General features: G+C 53.0%; 1 protein-coding gene across 3 annotated transcripts in view; it reads right to left on the reverse strand.

The window, feature by feature from the left end:
• Nucleotides 1–13,076, reverse strand: part of PSMD3 (proteasome 26S subunit, non-ATPase 3) — a 153,319-nt gene that overhangs the window by 53,045 nt on the left and 87,198 nt on the right. For 2 of the 3 annotated variants that reach the window (XR_014975684.1, XM_085640447.1), the window contains one exon: nucleotides 10,875–13,064. The exons of the other annotated variant lie outside the window; for it this stretch is intronic. Coding sequence is in view for 1 of the 2 variants with exons in the window: in XM_085640447.1 (XP_085496573.1) it covers nucleotides 11,583–13,025 (1,443 nt within the window). In the remaining variant the exon portion in view is untranslated. Of the gene's footprint in view, nucleotides 1–10,874; nucleotides 13,065–13,076 lie in introns of those variants that run through there. 3 annotated transcript variants of the gene reach the window in all.

Consider the following 13,076-nt stretch of genomic DNA (forward strand, 5'->3'; position numbering starts at 1 on the left):
TCTTCGGTGCCGAACGGTGTTTATCGGCACCGGGCGTCGGCTGGCTCGAGCCCGAGCTGCCGTGAGACTTGTGAGGCTTCGACACCGGGCCCGAAGGTGGGGTGATAGAAGCTGCGTGTTTGGTTTTCCCCAGGCCCGAAGGCGAAGGTGTAACCTGAGTCTCTTTGGATTTGGGCGTGGGGGTGGGAGGGGGTAGAGTACTCACGACCCTCTGCGCCGGTGTGATGTCCTCCAGGTCGGAGTCGTCGGCCTCGGAAGCGCTGACGATGTCTTCCTCCTGCTCGGTGTGGTGTTGCCCCGAAGCTTCGGTGTCGTCTCCGAAGATGTCCGGTGGAGCCGCGGTCGATGAGTGCGCCATGGTGCGTCGAGCTCTTCGATCCAGGCGGGGCAGTCTCTAGCCTCGTGTTCTGGAGAGAGGCAAAGGTTACACACCTGATGGAGGTCGGTGTTGGGAAATTTAGACCCACATTTTGGGCACTTTTTGAACGGAGTCCTTTCTATCGGCCGGGACCGGAGTCGAGGAGGGCCCGAAGGCTGGTGCCGATGTGTGGAATCGAGAAAAGTGCCTCTTCGAGAGATGAAGATAGATGAAGAAACTCGATGAACGAGGATTTTCCGTCGAGGCTGGAACCGTAGAAGTTCGAAGCCGGAGCACGAAGTATCACATTCGAGCCCGATGATGGAAAAAAACAATCTGAGGATGGAGCCGAAGCCCATGCGCAGTACGGACCGAAGGAGGAGTCACCGAACTCGTGACTTCCAAAGACTGTACAAAGAACAGAAACAAACTGCAAACATCCGGGCCCAACACCAGATGGCGATCTATGCAAAGTGTACAATCTGCAGCTCATATGCCTCGAACATAATGGTTCCCAGGACCAACTTAAGGGCTCCCATACAGAAGCGACCAACGCAATTTCTAACAAGCATTTGAAGTGGCGGTGGAGGGGGGCAAGAGGGGGCTGGAAAGTCACGGACAGCGGAGTGTGTGCGGGGGGGCGTGAACAAGCATTTGAAATGGCGGTGGAGCAGGAGGAGCCTAGCGCGCAACCAAGATGGCCGCGTAGGTGCGAGGCTCCCGAGGACCTCCGCGACCTCCTGAATTAATCCTGCCGATATCCTGTCCTTGTTGAGGGGACTGTGTCGGTGAACCCGAGCTGAGGCGCCACCCGTTTTTTTGGCTCGAATCGGACCCCGAACACCGGTGGGAGCATCGATTGAAGGTTGCGGCCTTCTCCTCGCGGGCCCCCCGGATTGGAGTAGTGGGGCGATCCGGGGACGAAGTGAATAACAGCGGCGAGCGGGGCTGGGCGACTCGCGTACCCCGCACTTTCACTTTCGCTTTTGCGCCCTCCTTGCCTCAGGCGGGGTCGGGCTGCGGAGCGGGGTGCGGTGGTGTTGCCTTGTCCAGGTGCCCGGCTGACCCGCCGGCGGTGGGTTGACCCGCGGCCCGGTGGTCGCCCCCGCCCCCCCCCCTGACACCCGTGATTTGGTGTGGCGGCCCGTTTGGAGATCTTGGTACGACGGTGGAAGGGCCAGCATGTCCACCAAACAAGATGGCGACCGGGCGAAGATGAAGACAACCCGCCGTGGCACGGCGCACCAGGCCAATAGTATGGATCGCTATACGCTCCAGAAGGGTTCTCCGGAGACATCGCGGTCATCCCTGGTGGGCCCGACGGAGGCGCCTGCCCAACCGGTGGATCTGACCCTCCGGGACGTCATGGGCGCCATCGCAGAGATGAAGGCCTCAGTGGACCAGCGTTTCGATACCTTGGCGCAAAAAATTGACTCGGTCCTGGTGGATGTGGGCCTTGTGAGGGCAGACTTGTCAAAAACGAACGACCGAGTTTACTCCCTGGCCCACACCACAACGAGCCTCACTACGGACGTGGTGGCCCTCCAGAAGGAGGTGCGCCGGCTTGGCCAGGCGAGCGCCCTGATGGACCGGCGACTGGAGGATTCCGAGGGTCGGGCCCGGAGGAACAATGTTCGCATTATTGGTGTGCCGGAGGGCCGAGAGGCGGAGGCGGCAGATCTCTTCGTGGAAGAACTGATCCTGACCCATCTCCAGCCCCGGGGGCTGAGTAAGCTTTTTGCGGTGGAGCGTGCTCACCGGGTCCCTGGGGGCCGCCCTAAGACCTGTGCCCCGCCGCGGCCTATTATTGCCCGGATTTTTAATTTCCGGGACAGAGACGCCATCCTCCAGACCTCCAGGCAACAGGGACCGGTCAGGCTGGACAACATGGATGTACACTTCTACCCAGACTTTACTCCGGCGGTCCAGAAGCAGCGACAGAGCTTTCTTGGTATTAAACGTCGCCTAAGGGACCTAAACCTCAAGTACTCAATGCTCTTTCCGGCTAAGCTGAGGGTGGAGGTGGATGGCCGTACGCACTTCTTCGACCGGCCCGAGGTGGCTGGGGACTGGTTAGATACTTTGCCTGAAGATCGGGGTGGGGGGGGCGCGGCTGGCGGGGAGGGCCCGCCGGATCAGAATTGAGGGGTGACTGTATAGGCCTTGCTCTGGATATTGTTCCTTTACCATATATTGCTTTCGTATGTTCCCCTCCCATGGAGGTCGGGTGGGGTCTGCTGGGGGCTTCCCTCCTCCTCGGGGGGACTAGTTAGTACTTAGCTATGGGGCGACAGGCACACTGCACTTTGGGGGGGCTGTCTGGGCTCATGCAGGGGTGCAGGGAGGGGGGAGTTCTGTTGGGACCGGGGGGTGGGGGGGGTGTGTTGTTTGTTAGCACCGCAAGGCAAACCCGCAACCGTTTTGTTGTTTTTAAGATGCTCGGTGGGGGGCGACCGATTGTTTTGACGTATGATGGGGGGTAGGGATTTGATTGTGTTGTCATGGAATGTTAACGGCCTGGGGGATAGGATTAAGCGTGGTGTGGTCCTGCAGTATTTAAAACGTATTTCTCCAGATGTTGTCTTCCTGCAGGAGACACACCTTATAGGTAACACCTTTCATGCAATGAATCGGCGGGGATATCGTTTGGCGGCCCACTCCGGCTTCACTTCGGGCTCGCGGGGGGTGGGTATTATGGTCAAGAACTCGCTCCCGTTGGAGATTGACGAGGTGCGCCATGATGAGAGGGGACGTTACACTGTTCTGGTGGGACGAATGGAGGGTAGAGTGTTTATCTTTATATCAGTGTACGTCCCGCCTGGGTTACAAGCCACTACATTTGCGGACCTGGGGCGCCTCCTTCTGGACCTTCCGGGTGGCCTGTTGGTGGTTGGAGGGGACTTTAACGCGGTTGCCTCTGGGTCTATGGATCGCCATCCCCCTAGGGACCTCCCCCGGGCACAGGCGTGGCTGCCCGGCCTTTTAGACACGCTGGGCCTGGTGGATTGCTGGCGCTTAAAGCATCCCGTATTGCAACAGTACACCTTCCACTCGGGGGCCCATGGTAGCCTCTCGCGGCTTGATTACATCCTTGTCCCGGCGGCCCAGGCAGGGAGGGTGGGGGAGGTGCGCCATTTGGCACGGGGTATCTCAGACCACTCCCCATTGTTGTTGCATTTCGATGTCTTCCCGAGGGGGGATGGCAGAGTGGCCCCGATCAATGCATGGTATTTGCGCGACCCCACCATTCGTGCCGACTTGATCAAAGCCTTACAGCGCTATTTCGATGAGAATGTGGGGTCGGTCCCGTCTGCCATCTCCCTGTGGGAGGCTTTCAAGGTGGTTCTTAGAGGGGAGGCTCTCTCCTTTATTTCCAATGCCCGGCGGCGCGAGCGGGAGGAGGTGACCCGGGTTGAGGCCGAGATTGCAGAACTGGAGGGTGACCTGGGGAGCGGGGTAACAGACGCCAAGTTGCATGTTTTGCACTTAAAGCAGGCGGCCTATCGGGCCCTCGTCACGGAGGCGGCCAGGGGCCTCAGTAGAGAGCAGCAGGGGCGATTGTATGATGTGGGTGACAAGGCTGGCAAATTGATTGCGTGGTTGGACAAGAGGGAAAGAGCGAGCCGCGTGGTGCCTTTGATTGAGAGCGTGGATGGTGTGTGCGTCACTGAGCCGGAAGCCATTGTCTCCTGCTTCGCGGATTATTTCCGCGAAGTCTACTCCCCGGTTTCTCCCTGCTCGGAGGAAGATTCCCATGCCTTGCTTCGGGACATCGCACTGCCCTCCCTTACGGTGGAGGACAGGGATTCGCTGGATGCCCCGCCCACCTCGGACGAAATTGCCTCGGCTATTCGCTCGGTTGCATCCGGCAAGGCCATGGGCCCCAATGGTATTCCCATTGAGCTATACAAGCTACGCCCGGATGTGTTGGCGCCCCACCTGCGCGCGATGTTCCTTGCGGCCCACTCGCAGGGCTCCCTCCCGCCGGACCAGCGTCTGGCTACAATTGTGGTGATCCATAAGGAGGGGAAGCCCCGTGAGCGGGTCACATCCTATAGGCCGATTTCGCTTCTGAACGCGGAGCCCAAAATCCTCGCCAAGGTGTTGGCCAACCGGTTGGTTGGCGTGGTGGGCGATTTGGTCCACCAAGACCAATCGGGCTTTATACCACACCGCAACACGGCGCTTAATCTGCGGCGCTTACACGGGGTGCTCGCGCGTGTCCCATTTGTGCGGGAGCCGGCCATCTTGGCGTCCTTGGACGCCACCATGGCGTTTGATACGCTCGAATGGCCATATGTTTGGGCGATGCTGGCGAAGTTTGGGTTCGGCCCGGGTTTCGTCAGCTGGGTCAAATTGCTATATTCGGGCCCGTTGGCGCAGGTGGTGGTGAATGGGCGAGTATCTGCCCCATTCGCGCTGGGACGGGGCACGCGACAGGGTTGTCCCCTGTCGCCTCTCCTGTTCGCCCTGGCCATGGAGCCCCTGGCGGAGTGGTTGCGGTGGCACCCTTCTATCCGTGGTCTCCGCTGGACCCCAGAGCATGAGGACCGCGTGTCCCTCTATGCTGACGATATCCTTTTGTATCTCGCCTCCCCGCGCAAGTCACTGATCGTCCTGGTTGATGTTTTGCGCTCCTTCGGTCGCAACTCAGGCCTGGTCATCAACTGGGCGAAATCCTGTGTCTATGTGCTCTCCGGGGAGGCCCCGGTCTTGCCACGGGACTGTCCGATCCAGATTGCCTCCCAGGGTTTCCGGTACCTGGGTATATATATCACTCTTGACCCGGAGGCCCGCTATGAGCGGAACTTGCTGCCCCCCCTCCAGCGTCTGAGGGAGGACGTGGTGCGCTGGCGGCGTCTGCCGCTCTCGCCGCTCGGCCGAGCGGCCTTATTTAAAATGATGTCCCTGCCGCGCTTCCTCTACGCCCTTCAGAATACCATGGACCTGGTCCCGGCACGCTACTTTCGCGAGGTGGAGGGCCTCCAGCGGCGCCTGTTCTGGGACGGGAGGCCGCGTATTGCTCTGGCTAAATTGACGCTCCCGTGGTACGATGGAGGGGTCGCCCTCCCGGACATCAAACGGTATTACTGGGCCTCCCAACTAGCTGCAATTAATCATGGCCTTTACGGGCCCGCCTTGAACCCGGCATTTGAGATGGACAGGACGCTTCTGCCCGGTGCCGATTATAATCGAGCGCTCTACTCTGGCGCGCCCGACTCCCGTTTGACGGGACCGACGCGTGTCATGGTGCGTGTCTGGCACGCGGCTAATGCAGCTATGGGGTGGAAGGACCGTTTGACCCGAGCGTCTCCGCTGTATGCATCTGAGAGGCTGGGCTCCCTGTGGACGTCGAAGGGCTTCGAGAAGTGGGACACGATCGGAATCAGCACGGTGGGAGATCTCTGGACGAGGGGGGGATTCAAAACTTTTGAGACGCTGCAGGCGGAGTTTCAGCTGCAGGGCAGTGAGTACTTTCGGTACCTACAGGTCCGCCATGCGCTGGGCTCCGTCTTCCCGGATGTTGCATCCATTCCGGAGTCTTCCCCCCTGGAGGACAGAGTGCTAGATGGCCATGTCCCGGACAGCACGATCTCCCTCATATACAAAAAATTGATTAACGATAGATCGTGTCTGCTGACTAGTCTCCGCGAGGCTTGGGTTGCCGACGGGCTGGAGCTGGACGACGAGGATTGGATCTCCGCGGTGGCCTCTCCGAAAGAGGTGGCCATCCCGGCTCGCCTTCGTTTCGTCCAGCTCAAGATCCTTCACCGGGTCTACATGACGGGGCCAAGGCTTTTACGTATGGGTTTTGCCGGTGATGGAATGTGTAAGCGTGGCTGTGGTGCGTTGGCGACTTTCATGCATATACTGTGGGAGTGCCCGAAGGTGGAGCGATTCTGGCGTGGTGTGCATGAGGTTCTACGCATGGTTACGCGTGTCGCGCTGCTGCCTGAAGCGAGGAGATGCTTGCTGAATGTCTGGGAACCAAATGACTACTCGGTCCCGCAGGCGCGGTGGGTGACTCTGGGATACATGATAGCCAAGCGTGATATTGCCCAATTGTGGGGATCCCAGAGGCCCCCTGCGGTGTCGGCCTGGAAAGAGCATATGGATTGGTGTATGTTTCGTGAAAAGGTGGTGTATGTGGCGAGGGGTAAGCCTGGGGCGTGGATGAAACTCTGGGGCCCCTGGAACGCCTACCGCGGGGGTATTTGTGAGCCGCCGCTGCTACCGGCGGCCTCGCCGGCTCCGTCTCCCTAGATGGCGCCCCTCCCTTGGCCGCGGGCGCGCGGTCCCCCAGTCCCTGATCTACTCCCGTCCCCCTCTTCAGAATTTTGCTGCTGGTTTGGATCCCCCACTTATGGAGCACGTGTTGTCACTTTGGATCGAGGGTTGCCTTGCGGTTGTGGTTTGTTCACGTTGTTTTGCTTTAAGAAAATGGAACCGTACTGTGGGCATGGAGCTGTGAGGCCTGCACCATTGATCACTCCTGTCTTCCTACTGTGCACCGCTGAGAAAGTTTTTGCTGTATGTATGTAATATGCTTTTGATGCTCTAGCGGCCGGCCGTGTGGTTGTAGGCCCATACCTGTAACTTCTATAAACTGCAATAAACGGTTTCAACAAAAAAAAAAAAAAAAAAAAAAAAAATGAAATGGCGGTGGAGAGGGGCAAGAGGGGGCTGGAAAGGCACGGACAGCGGAGTGCGTGCGGGGTGTAGGGGTGGGAAAATTCAGGGACAGGGCACTACTACAAACAAAACGCTCACATGAAACAAACATACCTCACAACATAATACAAAATGACAGAAGCGCACCAGGATTATGCAAAACAACAGAAGCGCACCAGGATTAGGAGCAAGCCCCATAGGGGCAGTAGGGCCGCCCTCACTTACCCTAAAAATTATATAGTGCTTACTGAGTAATTGAAGGAGGCTGTGTCCCTCCGCAAGTAAACGATCCAATCCCGCAGGGCGTGGATCAAAGGAGACAGGGTGGTAACAATGAGGGACTTACATGCCTTCAGTGCAATCATTGAACTGGCTTTGGCATAATTCGTGACGCCAAACAACGCGCAAGATTCACAGCTGAAGGCGGAGCTGGGACGAGGCTTCTGGAATCGTATCGATTCCAAGAAGCCTCGTATGACGTGGGCAGCGCATGCATGCTGCTGATCAGTGCTAAAGTGCATATGCTCTCCCTATTGTAAATTGATGTATGAATTTGTGATTCCATGATTGGTTGGTTTGGTTTACCTGCCAGACCCTAGTACAGTGCATCAGGAGTGCCCAGGGCTTGTAAATCTAAATGCTGCTAGTGGGCTTGCAGCACTGGTTGTGCCACCCACAGAAGCAGCCTGTAAAAGTGTGTCTAAGGTCTGCCATTACAGAGCCTACGTGCAGTCTGGTACGGTTATGCAGACTGGGCAAGTGCACCCACTTGCCAGTCCCTAAACCTTCCGTTTTCTTCATATCAGACACCCCTATGGTAGGCCCAAGAGCAGGGTGCATTGTAATGATAAGGTATGACTTGCCCTGATGTGTGTGGCATGTTCCAATAGTGAATTACAGACATTTACGTTTTTCACTATTGCAAGGCTACCTGTTCTCCATAGGCCAGAATGGGCAGTTTGATTATTACATTTTATAATCCTAACTGACTCAGGGAACATGGTAGAAATTCGAATTTAGTATGCCTGAACTCAGAATGATAAAATACATCTTTTAGTGAAGTTGGTTTTAACATTCTGTGTTTGAAATACCACTTTTAGAAAGTAGGTATTTTCTTGTCTAACCATTCAAACCTGCCTCTGCTAGGCTGTGTATTGTCTGGAGTTTGAGTGACTGGGGAATTCCAGGAGACAGGGTGAGGTGACCCAGTGGTGAATAGAGAGATCTGCATATAGATGGGAGGGAGGAGCTGCACCTGGGACCTGAATAGGGCTGTGCCTTCCATCCACAATGCTGGCTCCACCTCCTGTGGTGCGTCTGATGTCTCTGCCCTGCACTCTGAAAGGAAAGAAGGAGTCGGGTAAACAAAGTGCTCCAGGACTAACCAGAACCGGTTTGAACAAGGCAAAGGCCCCTCTGCCCTCAGAGGACAAAGGATTTTGGGGTATAAGTTTTGGGACCATGATCCCAAGAATTTAGATCACTTTGGGAAAACAAGAAGAAACCTCTGCTGAGGAGAGGACCCAAGAAGAAACTGAGGAGAGACTATCCCTGAAACTGGGGGATTGGCCTGCAGGGGTTGCCTACTGCCAAAAGAGAGGAGAAAGGAACTTTGTGTGTACTTTTGCTCACCTTGTGAAGGATCTCCAAGGGCTTGGAAAAGAGCTTGCCTCCTGCTGAAGTCTCAGGAACAACAGACTTCAACCCCCAGCTCCCCAGAGTTCTTTGGAAGTGCCTGCTGTTGTTTTGGGCCTTCTGAGGGACTGCGTGTCGCAAGGAGCTGGAAGCGCGACTCAAGAAGGAGAAGCGTGCCGCCGTCAGAGTGGTTGTCGTCGCATCGCGTAAAGTGTGTCGCCGCTACAGCTGTCGCATCGAGCGGAAACATCTCGCATCATCGAAGAAGTTTCTCGCAACGCCGAAGAAGCGTGTCGCCATTGCAGCCATCGCAGCTGAAGCATTGCACCGCATCAAGAGAAGAGTCTCGCATTGAGAAAGAAGCGTGTTGCCATCGCAGCGGACGCATTGCACCGCATCAAGAAAAGCGCTTTGCATCCACGGAGAAGCGTGCCGCCGTCGGAGCTGTTGTCGTCGCATCGCGTAAAGTGTGTCGCCGCTGCAAGCTGTCGCATCGAGCGGAAGGGTCTCGCAACGTCGGAGAAGAGTGTCGCCGCCAAAGCTGCTGTCGTCGCATCGCGTAAAGTGGTGCCGCCGCTGCAGCTGACGCATCGAATCGAGTCTTCTCGTAACATCGGGGAAGCGTGCCGCATCTGGAAGATCTTCACGTCTTTATTTCTTTGGACCAAACTTTCATCGTATCAACATTGTTGCAACACTTTCGTTGCCCTGCGTGTCGCATCTAAAGGGACATTGACTTAAAGTGTCGCATTTAAGAACTAAATTCTACCATCTTAAAGTAACCGTATTGTTGATTTTTGTCGCTTAATAGTCTTGTGATAAATCAATATAAAGAATACTTATTTTTTATATAAAACCTGTGTGGTGTCCATCTGTAGTGTTGTCACTTAATTACTGTATGTGTTCAATAATGCTTTACACACTGCCTCTGCGATAAGCCTGTCCGCTCGTGCCAAGCTACCAAGGGGGTGAGCAGGGGTTATTTTAGGAGTGTACCCCCTTACCCTGACTAGAGGCTGTGAGAAGTTGGCCTGGCATATGCTGGTCACTAGTTATAGTGGCCACCTTGCACCAGTCCAATTCGACTCTTATGGTAGATAGGTTTAAGAGAACCTTTTAAAGAAAGCTATCCTAGTGGTAGCTGTGGAGAGCAGCCTTCAGGCTAAGTCTCTGAGGAATGTAAAGCAGCTTGTTTTACCTTATAATCTCTTGAATTACTAAATGAAAAGGACACCACACAGATATATATATCAAATATATATGTATTTATTTCTAGACACACTCTACTAATCTCTTTATGAGATTAGAACCCAGATACACATTTAAATGTCAACAGTTCTCAATAAATTAAGCACAAATATAGCTGGAGCCCTAGAGGCGTACCAGACCATATACTAAAAAAATGGTTTAACAAAGTCGACTTGCAAAATGACAAAGCATAGGGCCTTGGGAATCGCTGGGGCTTTACTACTACAGTGTTAGCAGGTAAGTAACAAGTCCACGGGAGAAGCGTGCAGTGTCTAAACACAGCCGCGGGTTTCCTATAGGTTACAATGGAGCAAGTCGCAGTTTGTATTTTAAAGTTTTAGGGCACTTCGGAGAAGTCAACAAGCAAGCCACTTACAGGGTAAGTATTTTGAGGGCTAACACACACTTGGGCACCGTAGTGCACGAGTTACCTCACCCAGGGAAGCCGGGTGCATAGGTGTCTTTTGGTGTCGGGTCGCAATGCTGTTTTCAATGGAGACCAATGAAGACTTGCTGCTTGAGACGACTGAAGAGGTGTCCGCTGGAATCCGAAGGTGGATTGAAGATGGAGAAGACCTGAAAATTGAAGGGACAGTGTTCAAAGTCACTTGCCAGTGACCGGTGGCCAGCAAGATGGATGACCACAGATGTCGCTTCGCTTCAGGTCGTCGAAGGTGAATTGTCTCTTCGCTCACGAGCAATGTTCCCTCTAATTTCTTTGCTCTGTGTGCGGCAGTGGAGGGTCTCTGTGCGCTGCAACCATGGCTATGTGCGCCAGGAACCAAATGTCACTCAGAACGTTTACTTCAATAAGTGAAAAGATGGTGTATTTTCACACATACAGTGCCACAATAAGTGTCTTAAGGGCAGTTTCCAAATTGGATAAACAAGCCATGACATGAATTGGTTACACAGGCAAGTACACTTCAAGTTTAGAAAAGCACAAGACTTAAACAGTGGTACCATCATAAGATTTTAATAAATATTCTTAACTTGAGCACTGTTAATTGTCAATATCACATATAAACAATAAGGGAGACATGTCAAGTGGCATCACTAGAGGGGTGACAGGGTTGCTTCTCACGGCGATCTTTGGCATTTTTCCAGTGGTGATAAACTCGATCTAGGTCAACTTGCCCGTTCAGGAGGTAGGCCTTTGTCCTCATCAGCATATCCAAATGCTTCTGCTCTAGTCTATTCCTCAATTTACTCTTTATAGTATTCATGAGGCTGAATCCTCGTTCACAATCTGCACTAGATGCTTGAAACGTTGCGCAGACATCTACAAGCTGAGACCACACTATACTGAGCAGCATTGCGTACAGTGAAATTCACCATGTCTTGAAAGGTGGTAAATAACCCACCCTTTACATGTTCTGCCACCACATATTTATAGTCTCTGTACTGTCGAACAACATCTTCTGGTGTTTCGCAATCACCCAGGACCAAGACATTTTTAAACTTTTCTACAAGTCTTTGTATATTCTCAGTCCCAAAATCAAAATGTGATTGTGCGGCCATAGCCTGGATTTCAAAACTTGCCCATTCTTTTAGCTCATCTTCAGGGAACCTTTTTTGCATGTGCTCACAAAGAAGGGAAACAAAAGACAAAATAGGCCCACTGTCAAACTCTTGCCTTTCCTTGTACAACACCATCAGATCTCTTACATTACTGCTCCAAAAGACAGTGTTCCCCCAAATACTGTTGCCTAACTTGGCCAATCTTTGCTCTTGCATACTGTACAGCTTCAACAGTAGTCAGAGAACTTTTTTGGAACAGTTTGCACAAAGATGCAAATTCACCCAGAACGTCATTAAGTACTGCAAGTGAAATATGGTAGTTGGAGTTTGATAGCTTTTTATAACAATACTTAGCAACTGGATCATTCTCCTCAACTTTCTCATGCTCAAAGTACTTAAGAACAGCCTCGTAATTACGAATTAGTGCCCCAACAGCAAAATGCCTTGAAAGCCACCGGACTTCATTCAGTGGTCGAAAAGAGACCACTTCACATTCAGTGACCGATGCAATTTCATCCAGCTTGGACTTCCTTGCTGGAGATCTGGAGAACACAGTGTAGACAGTCCTCAATAATGTCTCCATCTCTTTAACCATTGGAACCCTTTTCCAGGCATCATCAACTCCCAAATCTTCTCGATGGGCGACACAATGCTGCTCAACTAGATGAGGTATGGATTGTTTAAGGCGAGTAGCAACACCATTATTCTTACCCAACATCACGGACGCACCATCAGATGTGAACATGACCATTTTCATAAGGTCCAGTTCATTGGCAGTGTAGAAATCTTTCACAGCACTAGTGATAGCCTCAGCATTGCAACTAGTCAGCTTCACTATGCCCCCAAACTGTGTTTTGTGCTCTGTTGATGATACTGGTCGGAACTTTAAGTACAGGATGAGCATTTTTGAAACAGAAATATCAGTGCTCTCATCAATTATCAATGTGTGATACAAAGCGTTACGAAGTTCTGCCATAGCTTCACAGTGTATCACGCTATTGATGGCCTCAAGGAACTCAAAGGCATAGTTCTTGCTCCTCCAGCTGTCTGGTATCTTGACATACAAAGCTAGGTGGTCATGGATGTCTTGTACAGATAACATTGAAGTATTCATTTTGACTGCCAGCAGCACGTTGTTGATGAGAATCTTTATCTCTTCAGGCACAGATCTTTGGCGTTCACCTACTTCCATTCTATTTGCTTTGTCAGTGGCAGTTTCTGTCAGCATTGCCCGCACTCCAAAACCAAACCTGGCAGCAGCACTTCTGTTTCTCAAGATCACCATGGCAGACTCGTGTACTTTGCTAAGTAGATGGCGTTTCATGTAATCCAGTTTCCAGCCATCACTCCATTTCTTCCCTGTGGAAAAGTCCCCAACAATCTTGGCTTCGGCACATGCTTTGCAAATCAAGCCCACGTCTGGACTGTATTGGAAAAGTTCCCCGAGTTGCACGCGGACCTTGCTTCGCGATTTCTGCGTCTCAGCCTCCACAATTTCCTTCATCCACTCTTCCTTGAATACAAGGCAACATTTCTTCCTTTGTGGTGACGCACTGCACTCTCCCATAGTGACAGCTTTGCGCTTGAACATTTCCGTGCCAGCCGGTTTTAACCTGCTGTGCCACAAAGCCTGCAAGATAAG

Source organism: Triturus cristatus, unplaced genomic scaffold (assembly GCF_964204655.1).
Source record: "Triturus cristatus unplaced genomic scaffold, aTriCri1.1 SCAFFOLD_200, whole genome shotgun sequence".
Taxonomy (NCBI): Eukaryota; Metazoa; Chordata; class Amphibia; order Caudata; family Salamandridae; genus Triturus; species Triturus cristatus.